Below are 20791 nucleotides of genomic sequence, written 5' to 3'. Positions count from 1 at the left end.
CAGATGATCAGTTGCCAAGTAGAATTCACAAGTCAGCATTTGTGGTAGTATTTTTTATTTTTTAAAAATTAAATAAAAAATAATATTTAAAAAATACCTAATTGTACTGATTAATTATTCCTATTAAATTTTCTAGCTATAATTATAATAAGGTTTAATTATTCTGTTGGTCCCTATAGTTTCGTGAAATTTTCAATTAAATTTCTATATTTTTTTCTTTTTAATTGATCCTTGCACTAAATTTTTTTTCAATTACGTCCTTTTTAGTAGTAATTGGCTTAATTTTATAGAGATCCAACTAAAAAAAAAATTAGTATAGGAACTTAAATAAAAAAAATGGAGGGACCCCAATTAAAAAAAAATGGTACAAGAACTCAATTAAAAGAAAAAAATATAAAAATCTAATTAAAAATTTCACAAAATTATAGAAACTATAATGAAGTCAATCACCATGCGTTTTTATTAGTAGGGAGCCACTCAGATAAAGACGTCTAAAACGTCTTTTTTTAAAATGTTTTCTATTAATTAAAATTTAACACATATAATGGAATAATCGTGTTATTTTTGTCAAAATTAGGCCAGACAAATTAATTTGACTATAGTGAATCAAATCTTAAACCAGTTCAAGATTTGATTTACTATTTTTATAGAAAATGACTACAATACCCTTATTATAGAAAATGACTAAAATATTCATATTAATTTGTCTGGTCTAATTTTAACAAAAATAACACTATTTAATTTATTATATGTGTTAAATTTTAATTATTAAAAAATATCTTTAAAAAAAGACGTTTTCTGCATCTTTATGGAAGCATCCCCCAACAGAATAATTAAACCTTATAATAATAGTTCAGATTAACGGTATAGTGACGATATCCGATGAAGTTTGACATACATACAAACTTAATTCTCTGTCAAATTTAGAATATATATAGAACATTCAACATCATCATCATCATAATAATAATAATAGTAATTTTTTATCTGAAAAAGAGTTTCATCACAATTTTTTATTAGGGTGTAACCGTGTACATATATTTTGTATATAGTTAGTGGAAATATATATTTTCCAATATTATTTCATGTAATCTTATGCATATATGATGAATTGCGAGTGGATCTATCGGAGTTTAATTTTTTCAGTAAGGCTTATAGTTATTGAACTGCACTTTGCGATTGTTTGTTGGTTGTATTGGTCTCGCATTCCCACCTGGACCCTGTAACATATGTCCAAATTTCAACCATTATTATTCTATTTTTTTCAACAATTTTCTAATTCAATTTACAAGCATGTATTGATTTAGGTGTGCTATATATAAAAGTCAATTATTCGTATAAACTATATACTATAAATTTTGATGTTTATATAACATTTTCAATATTGATTATGAAGTTATTTAGGAGTCGAAAACTTACATCATTAACGGCATTATTAAGCGTAACGATTTGTTCCCTTTTAACGCTTCTAATCTGAACAATTACACCTCCATTAGTAAAACTTCTATTATATATACACACATACATAACTAACCATATAAAAATATCTTCAAGTAAAAGGAATAAGAATTTGAGATATCTAACTAAATTACTAAATATAATATATCATTTTTATATAAAGATATTTTTAAATGAGTAATTATCAACACTATATATATAAAATTCCATTAAAATTAATATAATTTTAATAGAACTAAAAATCAAATCAATAGAACTAAAAAATCAAAAGTTTGAAAATTCAACCGAAAATAAACCGGATATAATAACATAATATATTTATATATAAAATATATAATTAAAAAATATTTTGAACCAGTTAACGAATATAAAATAAGATTAATTTGACCTATTTTTTAGTTTTTTATCCACTTTCCAAAACAATACTTCAAACTATATCCTATATAAAATAATTTATAGTAAGAATAAATTATCATTTGTACTTATGAAAGATACAGATGTTGATAAATATATTATATAAAAATAAAACAACAATTATAATCACAGAAGATATCTTAGTGTGCCAAAAGTATCTTAACAGACCAATTTCATAACCAATATTTGGATACTCTTGGCACATAAAAGTCATATTCTGTGATTATAATTATCATTTTATTTTTATATGGATATATTTTTTAATGTTTGTATCTTTTATGAGTACAAATGATAATTTATTTTTTATAATAATAATAAATTAGTTAAAATTTTAAATCCTTTTTTCAGTTTAGCCTCTTATTTCTAACAACCTTCTCAAGGACGGTCCAAATAACACCCTCTGTACAAGGAGGAGTAGTCAAGGAACCCATGTATCTGTAATACAATTTTGTGTCATTGCCAGTAATGTCAACCACCCTTGGATCAAATGCAGGCACTGATACACTCGCTCCAGCACTTGATCCATTCAGTGCCTCCAAAGGTTCCCCTAGCTACAAAATTGTTAATCACAATTTATAATTTATAATTTAGAATTACGAGATAAATAAATTTATTGAGTGCAAAAATTATTGTACCGATAATAATACTGAGTCTGATCTTGTTCCAATCTTGTAAAGTATTCCAATTACTGCTATTTGATTAGTTATTGGAGTTTGATGCACCAGATGTAGCTCTAGATCGAATCTGCAACAATATATATTTAATTTTACTCATAAGTAATTATTAGAAATAATTAAGTTGGTAAAAGGTTCAATTGAGATTCAACTGGTTATAATAAAATAATATATTTATTTAAAAAAATAATTATATGGAGTGTATATTTATATGAGTTTATATATAGTTGTTGTGTGGACGAGTCTTCAATAATATTATTTTTCATGACAATCTTTTTATAGTTTTAGTGTGAAATTAAAGATCAACATAAAGAAGAAGAAAAATAAATGTGACGATGGAGTAACTTATGTATTAAGATTGGTGAAAATTCACGTGAATTCGATACTTAAGAGCCGTTAGATAAAAATTTAGTCAAATCATCTTACGGCTCTCAAGTATCAAGACTGCACCTGAGTTTTCACCGTCAAGATTATGTATTTGGTATATATGTATGTACCTTTTTCCATTAATGGTGTGTTCAGATGGAGTGTGCCAATGTATATTGTCAAGTATATAAGAGGTTCCATTAATTTGTAGAGAGCTTGTTGGTTGAAGAATTCCCAACTAGTCAAACAAATAAAACAACCAATTAGTTGAAAAAGAAAAATATTAATAAGGGAGTCAAATTTTATTTTATTTGCTTAATGATTATTATATGGTGAGTGGTGACATTATTATATGATCAAATTTTTTTAGTAATTATGTTCAACTAAACCGATCTAATAATTAAGGATTGCTAACAAAAAATTTTAGTTGAAGAAAAATTAAAAAAAAAAAGAAAAACATAAAAAAAGAAAGATTTTATTAGACTTAATTATAAAAATAATTTGTTCACTTAATATTTTTATTTTTTTATACTATTTATCATGCTTGACTATTTGATTATTGAACTACAAATTCGAATTAATAGTCAAATAATAAACAAAATTATTTTAATTTTTTATAACGCTAAGTTTGAATTGAATTTCAAGATGCATTTTTGGAACTAAATATTAAGAGAAAAATAATATTTACCTCTATCGAATGACCCTTATTCTTAAGGGTATTATAATTGGAGGGATTGTAGTTCAAGTTAAGGGGTCCTAGTTTAGCAAGTTGAACCTTCTTATTCAAATCAATTGGTGATTGCATTCTTCCAGTTTTGCACGTCCTCCATTCTGGTTTTATGTTTCCCCATTGAGATGGTCCTCTATCACTATTTTCATCGTAATTAAACTCGGTCTCATCCTCTGTAATTAATTAGTTAAATAAATAAAAACAAATTAACACTATTTAAACACATCAAATAACACACGATGGATAAAGACACAAAATTTTGTATTCTTATATTTTGTTTGATGATAAACTAAAACAAATTATGAAAATCCAATTTATTTTTATTTTTTATCATTAAAAAAATTTGAGATAAAAAATATAATAATAAAAAATATAATTATAAAAAATTAACAAAAATAATAAAATAAAAAATAAAAAATAAGTTATGTCCCTTGTTAGTGTCTTCGTGCCATTCCTGTCAGGATAGACATAAAATAGTAAAAATACACTAGTTCATTACTTCAGTGTCTTTGGACACATTGTCTCTGTACATGTCTCTTCTATCAAACACAATTTTGTATCCTGTATCCGTGTCTCAATGTCTTATTTTTATAAACAAACACAACAATATATATCATATCCTAACACTAGGTCATGAAAAATAAGCGTACATTTGGTTTATACGTTTTCTTTAGATTTTATTAAAATAAAAAAAATGAACATATATATATATATATATATATAGAAATCTTAAACTCACAATTAATCAATTAATATCTGCATGCATGGTAATTAACATAATAATTAAGTACTTACCAACTTCTTGGGACCTTGCTGGGGAAGATAGCAAAACAAGTGCTGCAAATAAACTGCAAATGAAAACCTTCGCTGAAAACTTTCCCATTTGAACAAGAATTTTTTGTTTTCTCTCCTTTGATGTGTTGTTATGTGGCAATGATCAAGATGTAACTATCTCATATTTATAGGGTGCTATACATATAGTTGTGAAAATTAAGAAAGTTGGATTAATTAAATTATAATAAGGAGGCCCTCATTTTTCAAACATGAGATAAGCGTTTGCTTTGACTAAATTGAAGAAACTTTTGTTAATCACAATTTCCAATTTACTAGAATTATATACGAACCAATAATACAAGACTTGTTACATTTCGTTAATATGTTAGGTTTACTAATGATAACTATTAAGTTTATTAAAAATGCTATTTATATATTAAAAACAGTCACTAAAATTAGTTATTAATTTATTTATGTATAAATTAAATATATATGTAGTTTAATTCATTTTTAATATATATTTATATTTTAATATATATTTTATATTAGTAACTAACTTTAATGACTAATTTTAATATATATATAACATAGTCAAAATTTATATACATATAAATTCCATTTACAATGTGACAAAGAACTAACCAAAAACAAAAACATAAGAATTGAAATTGAATACAAAAAAATAAAATTTAAAATAATAAATTAAAATTAAATAATTTTTTATTTTTTATTTAATTTTTTTATATAATAAAAAATTCACTTAATTTCACTTGTCTACACTAAAATTTAAGATAAATTAAAATTAAATAAAAAAAAATCACTCTACTTTTTATTTAATTTTTTTTATGCCACAAGAAAAAAATTTACTCAACAATTTTATTTATCCACACGTTAAAAAGATTTACTCAACAAGAACAAAATTGACACTCCGTTCCACACTAATGAAAATTAAATTAAAGCTCGGATTTTTTATTTATTTATAAAGCTCAAATATATTAATTAACTAGTTTATTAACGCAACAAACAAACAAAAATTGATCAAGGTATTTCTAAACTAGGTTTGGCTACCTAACTACATTATTATAAATACCTCATTTAATCTGTTTTCACACTATAGAAATTAAGAGTTTGATTTTTATAAATTAATAGTGTAAAAGATTTTGCATAATTATTCAATTAAATACATACGTTTACATGATATTTTAAGTAATATATTTAAAAATATTTAATTTTTCTAATATAAGAATATAAAATTTATATCTATATAAAATTTTACTACACTATTATTAATACCTGAAAAAAAAATAAAACTCATTAATTAACCCAAGAAAAGGTTAAGCAACTTAACATATATTTAATAGGGATGCTTAGCTTTAACAAGTGAGGTTATCATCAATATCAGAACACATGAGGACAAAGTCCATGGCAGACTATAAAAAAAAAAAAAACTTAACAAATAAACAAAAAAAATACTTAAATTTTAGTGGTATTTACTTGCTTTAATTTCACTTTGGTGTTCCTAGCTAAAATATTTTTGATTAATAAAACAACCCAACGCAACAAAAATGGAGAAAAAGGCAAAAAACCCAAATTCCAAGGAATATTCTCGCATCAATATTCAAGATTGTACATTGATATTAGTTACTAATAATGTTCCCTCCCTATGAATTTAAATAGCGGCTGCTAATAATTTCTAGCCCTAATCACTAAAATAGTAAAATCTAAGTACTCTATATAGAGTAGTTTAATTTCTACCTAAATATTAAGAAAAAGATGCATGTATACCATTTCAGTATTTTTTAGAAAATTTGAATTTTTTAAATTTTGAATTTTATTTTAGAAGATAAAATGTGATTTTTTATCATTTCTTTTATAGGTGGGATAAAAAAAAATATGAGAAAAAAATCATTCAAAAATGAGAGATCACATTTTACCCTCTAAAATAAAAATTCAAAATTTAGAAGATCAAAATTCTTTTCGAGGCGGCTTTCACTAGGGGTGTGCATGACCCGGCCTGACCCGAAGACTTGGCCCGATCCTGAACATTTTAGGGACTAATGTGGTCTGATTTTATCGGGTTTAGGACCGGGTACGGGTCTAAAAAATAGACCCGGTCATTATTTCGGGTCGGGACAGGGCCATGGCTCGGGTCACCCGAAATCAGCCCGGTGGCTCGACCATCATACACAATTAATATTTTGTATTATTAGTGATGGATGATTGTTATTATTATGTGGAATTTAAGTATTGTAAACCTTAGTATTTTGTGTTATTAGTCATTATATATATGATTATAAGTTAATGTTTTATGTTTAAAATGCATAAGACTTTAGACTAATGCATAATATTGTGTTATTTGTATTAATTTAAATATTTGATGTTATTAGACAATATTAGTATTAATTATGGTTATATTTTAATTTTAGAGAAGAGTTGGTTCTTATTATATTTTTCTAAGTGAATTTTACCATGTCAAATAATGGTTGGAGTCTTGAAATTTTAGATATTTTTACATACTAATTTACAAGAAGGTATTAAGGTAATATAATGTTAACGGCCCGATTTTAATCGGTATAATCGTGGCTCGAAAGTGTATAAGTTTCATCGAGTCTAGAGCCGGATTTGAGTCTAACAAATAGGCCCGATATATATTTCGGGTCGGATCTGACTCACATCAAATCCGATTTCACCCGACCCATACACACCCTAACTTTCACATACCAATGTTCTCTTTAATTGGAAAAGTACGAGTATAGAAAATTAATTTCTAATTAATTAATATTAATTAATTTTAATTAAAATGATTATACTTTTAATTTTTATTTTAAAATTTAAAATTTTTCGTTTTTAAATTTAGAATAAAAAGCCATTTTAAAAAATTAAATAATATTAAAATATCAAACTAATTAAATTCAGTCTATTTAATTCGAAATTTAAACAAATTTAAATTTTTAAATAAAATTTATTTATTTAAAGGAATAAATGAGTTGAACCAGCGTTTTTAATTCATTTTGAAGGGCACTACTACTTTTAACACTTTACCTTCAATTAGGGTGTTCGCGGTATGGTTTGGTTCAGTTTTAAGGAAAAAAGTCATCCGATCTGAACGCTTAATTTATGTGCGATGCGGTTTGGATTGGATGAAATTTTTTTGAAAATCCGATCCGATTACAAGCAGTTTGGATCGGTTTGGATTTGCGGTTTTTTAAATTAAAAAAATTAAATACATATAACAAGTCTCAATATCAAATTTTAAATAATCAACAATGACATAACAAGTCTTAACAATATCTTAAAAAAACCAACATAACATAACAATAGAAATAAAATTACAGGTTAGGTAAAATAAATAAATAAATAATATTTTGAACATAAATATTTATTAAATAATAATAATACATGAATAATAAAATGTATAACAAATTGAACATGTTATAAGTATAATTGTAAATATAATAATAAAATAATAATATTATAGCACATTGTACGGTTTGGATTGGATTGGATCGATTATGAAAAGTAGATCCGAAATTCAATTCAATCCAGCAGTTTACAAAATATAGAATCCAATCAAATCTGAATTAGTGCAATTTTAATCGATTTTTGATTTAAATCGAATTGAATGAGCGATTTAATTTAGATCGGTTTGAATTTGAACACCCTACCTTCAATTCCTTGGAGATATTAACGACCTCACAATGACTCTACATATCTGCTGTTTTTACTTTATAGATATATGTGGTAACTTAATTATTAATTAATAAATAAACTATATATGAATGATACTCCTTTTTAATACTATAAATTACATTAAGTGGATGACGAGGGTGAAAATGGCTGAGTATGTTCATGGATAAATTTTGAGTTATTTGATGCTGAAAATATTGTCAAAATGTTAATCATTGACCTAAATACTTATGCTTTAATAATACAAAAAAATAAATGTATGACAAGAATTTATCTATATATGATCTAATAAATAAAAAAAAGCATGTAACTATTTATTCTTAATTTCGTTTATACATAATCTATTCCTTTAAAGTTATAATATTTTTTTTTAAATTCATAAGTTAATTCAATTTGTTTCCAATCATGAATTCCAATAGTACGTATTACATTTTTTTTAATCAACCCTTTCTGCTTTTCCATTTTCATGAGGGTAATCATACATTAATAATTTTTTCAAATTATGGATTTTTAGTTTGGGCAAAACACTCAATTAAGCCAAGGTCAGCAATTTTTTACACAAATATGCTAAACTAAATTCTAGTTCATGAATCAACAAATACATGTTTATATATAATTCGAACCAACTAAATTCGAACTCTATTTTCACATAATTCGAATCATCAAATTATAAACAACTGCACATACACACACTAATTCGAATTCAGTCTGTCGCCTCCCCTTCGTTCGCTGTTGATCTTAACGGTAGTGGAGGCGGCGAGGTTGGAATAGGAGATTTTGTGCCGACCTCTCTACAGTGTGCTGCATCGGCTGGTGTTGGAGATGCATTGTTGGATGATGCACAGGATGATGATGTGGAGCCGGATATGATTGCTGATGACAGTGGCGACGATATCGGAGCGAGTGAGCCTGCTGGAGCGGGAAGTAGTTCTAGCTCTAGCACACAGCAGTACACTCCGCACTTTTCATCTTTTGACTTGGATGTCATGAGGCAGGAGGGGGTTCCTGGGGAGCCTGCTGGATTTGGTGCTAGAGATGCCGAAGGGTCTGCAGGTCTGACAGAGTTTCAGGTTAGTCAGCAATTTTAGGATAAAGACGAGGCCGTGTTAAGTGTGAAGAGTACAGCATCCGACGCGGGGCACAATACAAGGTGGTGGAGTTTAACTATCGCTGGTATGTTGGGAAGTGTTCTGAGTTTGGAAATGGGTGCACATGGTTGATTCGGCTTAGTCTCCGGCAGCGCAAGGGTATTTGGGATGTCAAATGGTACAACGGACCACATACGTGTCTCGCAACGTCCATCTCCAGTGACCACAGGAGTTTGGATTATCATGTGATATCGGCATTCATTATGCCCATTCATCATGCCAATGGTTAGGGCTGATACATCCGTCAGCATCAAGGTGCTCCTAAATGCCACGGCAGCACACTTTGGGTTTAGGCAAACGTACATGCGGGTCTGGCTGGCGAAGTAGAAGGCCGTTGCCCATATCTATGGTGATTGGGATGAGTCGTACAACGAGCTGCCTAGGTGGGTGTTAGGAGTTCAGTTGACGATGCCTAGTACTGTTGCAGTCCTTAGGACGAGCCCTGTTCGAGTTGGGGGAGAGGTGGACGAGTCACAAGCTTATTTTCACCGACTGTTCTGGATGTTTCCACCATGTATCGAGGCATTCCGTCATTGCAAGCCGTTGGTGAGTATTGACGGCACCCATCTGACAAGTATGGGGGAACTTTGCTTGTCGCGATTGCACAGGACGGGAACTCCAACATACTCCCTGTTGCATTCGCATTAGTCGAGGGAGAGAATGCTGAGTCCTGGTCCTTCTTTCTCTCTCACCTGCGTCAGCACGTGACCTCGCAGCCGGGTCTGCTGGTTATATCAAACAGGCATAACGGCATCAAGGCCGCGCTTGAGGCTCCGGACGGGGGATGGCTACCTCCCGCTGCCTACTGTGCATTCTGCATTCGACATGTGGTAGCAAATTTTGCCCTGACCTTCAAGGGCAAGGACGCAAGGAGGCTTCTTGTGAATGCAACTTATGCTAAGACCGAGGTGGAGTTCGATTACTGGTTCGATATTCTGCGGTCCGAAGACCCTGCCATATGTGAGTGGGCGAACCGGATTGGATATTCATTGTGGACAGAGCATCGGGATGAGGGTCAGAGATTTGGGCACATGACGACAAATATCTCCGAGTGTGTGAATTCAATCCTGAAGGGGGTCAAGAATCTCCTTGTGTGCTCGTTAGTGAAGGTGACTTACGGGAGGTTGGCCGACTATTCATCCGTAAGAGGAAAAAGGCTGAGGCCCAGCTGGGGACTGGACAACAATTCAGTCAACACTTGGTGAAGTGTATAAAGGCCAATCTGAAGACGGCAAGGTGCTTCACAGTGACTTTGTACGATAGAGATAACTCGGAGTTCACCGTCTCGGAGACGACTCCTACTGGTTCGTTCTCACTTGGTAGCTATAGGGTCTCGCTCGCATCTCAGACATGTGATTGCGGATACTTTCAGGCACTTCATTTCCCGTGTCCTCATGCCCTGGCATGCTGTGCTTATTCACGGCTAACTTGGCAGCCGTATGTCCACCAGGTGTATCGTCTTAGCTCCGTGTTTAGTGTCTATCGAATGGGGTTCACACCTCCCATTCCAGAGGGTTTCTGGCCACTATATGATGGGCTGACAGTGATACCAGACCCCAACAAGAGGCGTGCGAGCGAGGGACATCCTAGGTCGACCCGGATACGGACTACCACGGATGACGTGGATCCAAACAGGCTGAAGAAATGTGGCCTCTGTCGGCAACCAAGACACACACGTCGGAGTTGCCCACAGGTCGGAGGACCAAGTCATAGGGGGGTACATGAGTAGGTGTGTTGTTAGCTTTATTGTTATGTTGATTTCACTTTTGTATTTAAAGTCCACTATTTTAGGGTTTGTAACTTGAAGTTGTTAAGCGAAAAAATTTGTTAAACTCAATGTGATGTACTTTGCGTTGGTTATTAATTAATCAATGTGTTCCATTTCTGAACTGATAATTTAACATATCCAACAAATACGTAAAGCAATAACGTAATCTTCAAAGTCCCATTGACACGTGATAACCAACATATATAAATAACTTCAATAAACAATGTACACCAATTTTGAAAGTAACGGATACACGAGAAAGCAATAAGGTACCTAACATAGATAACAGAATACAACTCAGATCGTACACATACGTAACTTACATAAACAAAGGAAGCTAAAATACAACACTGATCATACAAATAAGTCATACACCAAGACAAAATCATCTAAATAGGTGCAAATCGGTAAAGCAACAACGGGGAACCCGTGTCCTCTCGCCTCTCCGAACGAGCGGCTCCTCATCCTCAATGTCATCCTCGTCATCATCCCAGTCTGCATGTGCAGGTGGCCTAGGCTGGACTGGCAAGGGTCGTGAGGAAGACCCTGAAGGAACTGACTCTCCGCCAACGGGTGCCCTAGACGGTCCGGCAACTGAATGTGACCCAGCAGCATAGGCGGAAGGAGGGGCACCACCCAATGCAAAATAGTCAGGAGGAGGCACTGAAGGAGGCTCGTTCAAATCGACATCTAACGGTGCTTGTGTCCCCGTCATCTGACCCCGCTGTCATGCCGCATCATCCTCCTGCATAATGGCACTAATCTCATCTAGGAAGTGTGATCCGCCGAAATCCGTATCAAGACCATCACTAGCCAGCAAGTCCGAAAATAGCGTCCTCGGACTAACCCATGGTTGACTCTCCTGAAGTGTGTGCTCGTCACCGGGAACACCAACAAAGTAATCGTCAAGCGGCCCTGATCCAAGTCCATCGTCACCATGGGCCGAACCATCTCCCATACCCGACCCGCACCACTCTCCACCATGACCGCCATGATGGGGACTAACACCCCGTACACCAGCATGGCCTCCAGCGTCTCTCCCACTGGGCCCGTGCTGATCACCATCATCGTCATCGTCTCGATGATCACCATGATCATCCACCGCAGCATGCGCTCTGCGTTGGCCTCTACGCCCTCGTCGTCTACCTCCATATCGTTATTCAAAATATGCCACATCACTTAGCTAAACATAAGCGGTTAGTATACTTACATCCCTGGCCTGTAACAGGTCTATTCTCAGTCTCCACATCTGCACTCGAGGTCCCTTCTCGCTACCGGAAGGATTGTGACCTGACCACCTGCAACTCACATCGGTGTTATAACGAAAGAAATGTATGACAAAATAGTATAACATTATAAGTGGATAGGGAATTAAATAATTTAACTCAAAATAGAATACTCCAACAAAAGTACCTAGAGGCCAAGGGCTAGCTGAACATATCATACCAGCAGGTCTAAGCCCAGGAAAGCGCCAAAAGATCCAAGACTGAAGTAACTGTAATGGGCCAGCTAACTTCACCACATGTCTGTTGGTCACTAGGTACATGCATCGGTACAACCACGCTAGTGCTACGGAACCCCAGCTATAGCCACCCATCTCCTCTAGCTTAGCCACGTACGGTAGCCATATGATGTGAATACGGTTGCCGGACTTGTCGGCAAACAACTGAGTGCCCAACAGCATCATGATATAGGGACGAGCATAGCGCCTAACTGTCTCGTCGTTAGCTCCCTCGGGGCACTCTCTGAAAGTCTCTTGGAACCACGTGCAGTTCACTGCGAACTTCTGAATTTGGTTCGCATGAGGTAACACACCAAGCAACTCCTGGAACCACACCCAAGCCGGATGGCCACCCTGGATGTATACCTGGAAATCCGTCAAGAAATCACTGACGTAACGTCCATCGACTGGTAACCCCAACTGGTACACCACGTCCTGTAGTGTGATCGTGCACTCTCCGAACGACATGTGGAATGTGTGCGTCTCTGGACGCCACCGCTCGACGAACGCACTGACAAGGGGCTCATCCAATCTGAACCATCTATCGTTCAGTCTCGCAAGATGGTATAATCCGGCCATCTGCAAGTACGGAACGTACCTCTCGTCGAGTCGCATGCCCTGCTGCCGCCGCATGCTCGAGATGCATCGCTGGGGCTGCGCATAACATGGACCGTATAATTACAACCACTTACGAAATTACTAACAGAAACCACTAACAACATAAAGCAGTAACGTAAACCACTAACAAAAAAAACTAACATAAACCACTAACAAAAACCACATGCAAAACAAAAAGCTTAAACCACTTGCAAAACCGCAGGCCTAAACCACTAACATAAACCGCTAACATGAACCACATGTAAAACCACTCCAATAAACCACATGCAAAACCACTAGTATAAACCACTTGCAAAATCAAGGGCAAAAACCACTAAAATAAACCACTTTAGAAATCACTAACAAAACCACTAACATAAATCACATGCAAAACCACTAGCATAAACAACATGCAAAGTCACTAGCATAAACCACATGCAAAACGACACACAAAACCAACTCCAATACCACTAAGATAAACCGCTAACATAAACCACCAATGAAACCGCAAAAAAAACCACTAAAATCAACCACCAACAAAACCGCAAATAAAACCACTAGCATAAACCACCAACAAAGCCGCAAATAAAACCACTAAAATAAACCACTTGCAATACCACTAACATAAACCACTAACATAAACCACCAACAAAAACACAAGCAAAATCACTAAAATAAACCACATGCAATACCATTCACTTAAACCACATGCAAATCCACAAAAATAAACCACTAAGAAAAAAAATTTTAACAACTAACCTCGTCGTTGATGACCCCGGCTATATGAACAACTCCATCCAAGCGATATAGTCTTCTCGGATCGTCCCCCATTGGCTGAGTATCCTGATCGAGTTTTCATCGGAGCGAATCTGGGTCGTTTTCTCTGGGATTTGGTGGGGTATGAGAATGGAAAAGTGATTCGAATGAGGTGGGTTCGAACTCCTTTTATAGCCGAATCCATTGTAATTCGAAACAACCCCATTCGAATTACTACTAGAGGCAAAAATTGAGTAATTCGAATCAACCTGATTCGAACTACTTAGGGTTTCGTGCATAAGGGTAATTCAAATCACTCTGATTCGAATTAAGCAAAGTGTAATTCGAATCAGGTTGATTCGAATTAGTGAGTTTGTGAGTGTGTATAATTCGAATCAAGGTGATTCGAATTACATGTATTTTGAGTTCAAATTGACCTGGTTCTAACTACATAGAAACGTGGTTGGATATATTCATGAACCAGTTTCCGGTTTGGCTGATTTGTGTAATATTCTGCTTCCATTAGCTTATCTATGTGATTTGCCCTTTAGTTTGTTTATGAAATCTTTTAACACTACAATAAATCAAACAGATAGTGACAGATATTCTGTGATGGTTATGTTAGGAAATTATTTAATTTTTTAATTTATTTGTAGGTAATACATATATTATTATAATCACAAATTATGCTATTTTAAATTAAATGAATTATATAATTATGATCTCATTTATTATTATAAATGTTAAATTGAATAAGTTATTATTACTTTTGATTTGGAATTAAATGAGAATAAAATCAGGTATTATCTTTTAGATTTTGGATATATTATTTTTTGGACTTTAGATATTATTTTATTTGGACTTTAGGGTTTAATGGAAAAGTCACAATTCAGCCGCCTAGAATACAGAAGGCTTTGGTTGAGGAAAATCGAAAGAACCACAAAATTCAAACCCTTCCGATCATATGATTCATGTTTATAAATTTAGGTACGCTTCCGCATTCAAGCATTTTCTTTCTTAATGATTTAACATGGATAATTTTTGGGTTAATGAATTTTGAGAAAATTCCAACAAGTGGTATCAGAGCCATCTATGATTAAATCATTAAAAAATTATAATTTTTTTTAAATTTGAATTTGAATCTTAATTTGAGTTTATGAAATTAGATTCAAATATGTGCTGCTTTTGGATTGTGTAGCACATATTAATAAAATTAAAAGAGTACATAAAGAATGTATAAAGAATACACAAATAGTACATCAAAAGCATACTTACTATAAAAAAAAATTTTGTATGCACCATAGTTTAACTTGTGAATATGAATTGAATATGAATTCAGTTTTTTTTAAAGAAAAAAAAAGTTCTTCGTTTATCTTTTTTTCACTATTTCATATGGATTCATTCTTTTGGTAAATTCTTTTTTTTTTTATGTTTTGTGGATTGAATTATAATGATTGATTCTAATCTTAATGGATCAAAAATTTTTTGACACATGAATTTATTGCACAGTTATAATCACGTTTTTTTTTCTTTAAGGTCCGAAAAAGATGCCATTAAGATTTAATTTTTTTTGCGATTTAAATTTTTTTAATTGTTATATGAAAAAACTAGTAACAATTTGGATTATTATACCCACCTATTTATAAAGATTTGATTTTAGAAAAAAGTGATTGATTATACTGTCAAAGTAACCTCTTTTATGAAAATTGATTTATTTAAAAATATTAGGAATATGTTGATATGTAATTCATGAGAATATTGGTAAGCCCAAAGAAAGATCTATATTTGGACGAATTACATACACATATTGATGGTAAATACATGTTTGGGTAGCTAATTAAGAATAAAGTAATACTTATTATTTATGCGGACAATAATCGGCCCAATGAAGTTTATTGTTTGGCCAAATAATAAGCATTGCACACTTTTGGTTTATTTTCTATTAATTATGCGATCAATAATCGGCCCAAAGAAAGATTATTGTTTGGCCAATTAATAGAAAATATATGCGGTAATAAATAGGTTGCGAAGTTTAAGTTTCCATGTGCGCATTCAGTCGGTCCAAAGAAAAGCTTAATGTGTGACAGAAAATTTGACAATATTTGATTACTATAATGAGAGTATCACTTACAATTAATTATTCTATTCAAAGATTAAAAATTAATGTTGTTCTAGATATCTCAATATGATTTTTTTCCATTATTTAACTAATGTTTACTGCATATTTTTTTTCTAATAAAGAAACTATGCCTTCAGCTACAAATGTTTCTACATAAATTAGCAGTATTCCTATGCTGAATGGTTCAAACTTTAAGGTTTGGAATGATACCATGAAAATTGTCCTCGGTTATATGGAACTGGATATAGTTCTTCGAGAGGAGAAACTCACTTCCATTCTAGAAAATCTCAATGAAGTTAAAATAGAGAAGTGAGAGATATCCAATCGAATGAGCATTATAATCATGAAGCACTCAATTCTTGAGACGTTTTAAGACTCAATTCCTGATAATAAAGATGCCGAACAGTTCTTGAAAGATAATGAAAAATTCTTTACTAAGAATGAAAAGGCGAAGGCAAGTAGCCTTTTGAGCAAACTTGTCTCCATGAGGTATAAAGATAAAAGGAACATAAGTGAGTACATTTTGGAAATGTCTCATCTTGCTTCAAAATTAAAAGCACTAAAGTTAGAGTTATCTGAAGACTTACTCTTGTATTTTATTTTGATCTCCCTTTCTGCACGCTTTAGGCAATTCAAGTGAGTTATAACACTTTGAAGGACACTTAGCCCTTAAATGAGCTTATATCTCACTGTGTGCAAGAAGAAGAGAGGCTACAGTATGATAAGAATAAAAGTGCTCACACATGGCTTCATCTTCTCAGTATAAAAGAAAGTGTGATGCTAATGTGGATGTGCCTTCTCAGCAGAAAAAGGCTAAAAAATAGGATCAGGTTTCAACCTGTTTCTTCTGTAAGAAGGTGGGACACATGAAGAAAGATTGTACCAAATATGCCACTTGGCGTGTAAAGAAGGGTATAATTCTTACTTTCATTTGTTTTGAGGCTAGTTTAAGTTATGCAGCTATTGATATTTGGTGGGTAGATTCTACTGCTACTACTCATATAAATGTTACTATGCAGGGTTGCCTGTAGAGCCGATCGCCAAGTTATGCTGAAAGATACATCTATGTGGCAGACGTCAATATAGTTGCAGTCGAAGTTATAGGAACCTTTAGATTATGGTCCACGAGTGAATTTTACTTGAATTTATTAGAGACATTTTATGTACCGTCATTTAGATAGAATTTGGTTTCTGTTTTTTGTTTGGACAAATCAAGTTATTTTTGTTCATTCGAAGACAATAAAGACAGTCTCTTTTATAATTCAAATAATATTTGCTCAGGTCATTAGGTGGATAATCTATATAGGCTTGACTTAAATTCATATAATAATAAAATACTGCAAACAGGTACAAAATAAAAACTAAATGAGAATTCGACATCATTATGGTACAAACGCCTAGGCCACATCTCTAAACAGAGAATTCAGAGGCTTGTGTCAGATGGAATACTTGGACCCCTAAATTTGGCAGACTTTGAAGTCCGCATTGAGTGCATAAAAGGAAAAAAGACAAACGAAAGAAAATTAGGTGCCGAGAGAGCTAAAGATGTCTTAGAACTGATACATATCGATATATGTGGCACACTTCCTACTATCTCTTGAAATGAATAACGGTACTTTATTACGTTCATAGATGATTAATATCGTTATGGGTATTTATATTTAATTCATGAAAAAAATTTGGAGATCATTGGGTTCTCTGATTCCGATTTTATGGCATATGGTTGCGAAACTTTGTCATTGAGTTTCGTATAGTAGATGACATTGAAAGGCCATTAAAGATATTTTGTGACAATAAGTCAGCAGTACTATACTCCAACAACAATAAGAGTTTGACAAAATCGAAGCATACAGACATCAAGTTCTTAGTTGTCAAGGAGAAGTTTAAGAAAAACATATTTCTATAGGACATATAGGAACAGAGTATATGCTTGCAGACTCATTACCAAGGGATTGATCCCTAAAGTCTTTTATGAGCACACTGCTTGGATGGGTATCAATATTTGTGATGACTTGATTTAGTGGGAGTTTATTTTATGCTATATGTCCAATGACATATATTGAATTATTTTTCTGCAGAATTAAGTTGATGGTTTATTTCATGTTATTTGAAATGTTTATTTTGCAATATTTGTATTATTGTGTTTGATCTCAATAAAGTTTTAAAGTTAGATCAGCTGAAAATAGAGATGCATGAGATCTCTTGGCATGCAATTTTCATATTACTCATCCAAATTTAATCTATGTCGTTAAGTATATTAGGATGGTGATTGTCGTGGTTTAGTCACGACATTTAATGTGATAAAAGCTGTGGTGATTCCATATCTAATATATGAGACGGACCAGATTATTAAAGTAATGAGAGAAATAGCATTCAAATGCGCGCATAAAGTTTATACGATGTGATTATGTCAAGAAAGAATATATGTATAGCCCAAGTGTGAGATTGTTAGAAAATTATTTAATTTTCTAATTTATTTGTAGACAATACATATATTAATTATAATCACAAATTATGTTATTTCAAATTAAATGACTTATATAATGATGATCTCATTTATTGTTATAAATACTAAATTGAATAAGTCATTATTACTCTTGATTTGGAATTAAATGATGAGAATAAAACTAGATATTATCTTTTGTTTTTTAGATAATTATCTTTTGGATTTTAGATATATTATTTTTTGGACTTTAGATACTATTTTATTTGGGTTTTAGGGTTTAATGGGTGCCATGCTCAAATATAAATAGTGTCTTCAGGGTTTCGCTCTCCAATATACCAAAGCCGCCTTTGTTTTTTTTCCCTTCAGAAGAATCACAATTCAACCGCCTAAGAATACATAAGGCTTTAATTTAGTTGAGAAAGATCGAAAGAACCACAAAATCTAAACTCTTTCGATCATGATTCATGTTTATGAATTCAGATATGCTTTCACATTTAGTATTTTTTTTCTTAACGATTTAACATAGATAATCTTTGGACCGAGAACATTTCAACAAAGTTAAAAGAAATTGCTGTAAAAAAAGAAGATTGAATCACATGATGAATATTTTTAGGCAATATTTATTTACTTCTTTTAAAATCATAAATTAAATGTTAAGTCAATAATAATAATAATAATAATAATAATAATAATAATAATAATAATAATAATAATAATAATTTTTTATCTGAAAAAGAGTTTCACAATTCTTTATTAAAATGTAATCGTGTACATATTTTGTATATAGTTAGTGAAAATATATATTTTCCAATATTCTTTCATGTAATCTTATATATATATATATGATGAATTGCGAGTGCCTTTATCAGAGTTTAATTTAAGGAAAAGTAAGGCGGATATTTATTGAACTGCACTATGCGATCGTTTGTTGGTTGTATTGGTCTCGCATTCCCACCTGGACCCTGTAACATATGTCCAAATTTTAACCATTATTATTCTATTTTTTTTCAACAATTTTCTAATTCAATTTACAAGCATATATTGATTTATGTGTGCTATATATAAAGTCGTCAATTATTCGTATAAACTATATATTGATGCATGGTTGATTTAATAGTTAAATTTTGATGTTTATATAACATTTTTTAATATTGATTATGAAATTATTCAAGAGTCGAAAACTTACATCATTAACGGCATTCTGAAGCGAAACAATTTGTTCTTCTTTAACGCTTCTAATCTGAACAATTACACCTCCATTAGTAAAACTTCTATTAATTATATATAAACTAACCATATAAAAATATCTTCAAGCAGTGACAGAACTTGAAACAAAATATTGGGAGACCAGATAGAAGATAATTATCAAAATATTTTTGATATGAACTTCAAATAAGTTCGTCTAACTTCATCTCTTTGGTTTGTGTGATATTGCCAAATTTAAAGTCGTTTTTCAGGATCTCGTTCCGAAAAATTAAGGTCAAACTCATTAGATGTAACTTTTTGAACTTTCGAAAGTTGTATTTCACTTTCTTCGTGATTCATTAAAGTAGAAGAACTATCTACAGGTGTTGATATTGTAAAAGTTATATGTTCTCATTCTTAAATATTAGCCTTCCTCTTAAAAAATACATTAATTTTTTATTTTTCATTATTATTTTATATAAAAATTTGAATATATATCCTGTAGAATATGTAAAGAAGAAGTTAGAAGGATAAATATTAAATTTATAATATTTATTGAATTTTTTATCAATTTATACAAATACAATAATATTAATATTTATTGAATATTCTATTATTTTTTATTATATAAAAAATTAGATTAAATAAATAATAAAATATAAAATAATATTAAATTAAATAAATAAAAAATATCTAATTTTTTATATTTGAACTTAAAGGTAGAAAGAGTTTTACTTATTAAATTTATTGAATACTTTAAGTCATAGTAAAGTATTTAAGCCAATTGAATTATCTTTTATCTTTTGAAAAAATACTATTAATTTTTTTATAAAAAATTTGAGAGGACTATAGCCACCCCTTGTCTAAACTAAGCTCCGCCACTGTCTTCAACTCAAAAAATAAGAATTTGACATATTTAACTAAATTACTAAATATAATACATAATCTTTATATAAAGATATTTTTAAATGAGTAACTATCGACATTCTATATATAAGATCTCATTAAAATTAATATATTTTAAAATATTTTTACTTATTAAAACTAAAATTCTAAAAATTAAATCAGTGATCGAACTAGTAAAACTAAAAGTTCAAAAAATTTAAAAATTCAATCAAAGTTGAACCGAGATAATAACATATTATATTTATATAAGAAATATATAATT

General features: G+C 31.4%; 1 protein-coding gene across 2 annotated transcripts in view; it reads right to left on the bottom strand.

Moving 5' to 3' along the window:
- The window catches only part of LOC107476982 (alpha carbonic anhydrase 7), a 31752-nt gene that overhangs the window by 5854 nt on the left and 5107 nt on the right, over positions 1-20791 (bottom strand). Inside the window, exon 1 of one of the 2 annotated variants that reach the window (XM_021137229.2) lies at positions 4438-4533. The exons of the other annotated variant lie outside the window; for it this stretch is intronic. Within the exon in view, the coding sequence (XP_020992888.1) occupies positions 4438-4525 (88 nt within the window). The 5' untranslated portion in view covers positions 4526-4533. Of the gene's footprint in view, positions 1-4437; positions 4534-20791 lie in introns of those variants that run through there. 2 annotated transcript variants of the gene reach the window in all.

This window comes from Arachis duranensis, chromosome 3, assembly GCF_000817695.3.
Source record: "Arachis duranensis cultivar V14167 chromosome 3, aradu.V14167.gnm2.J7QH, whole genome shotgun sequence".
In the NCBI taxonomy this organism is placed as follows: domain Eukaryota; kingdom Viridiplantae; phylum Streptophyta; class Magnoliopsida; order Fabales; family Fabaceae; genus Arachis; species Arachis duranensis.
This window is presented reverse-complemented; position numbering and strand designations above follow the sequence as displayed.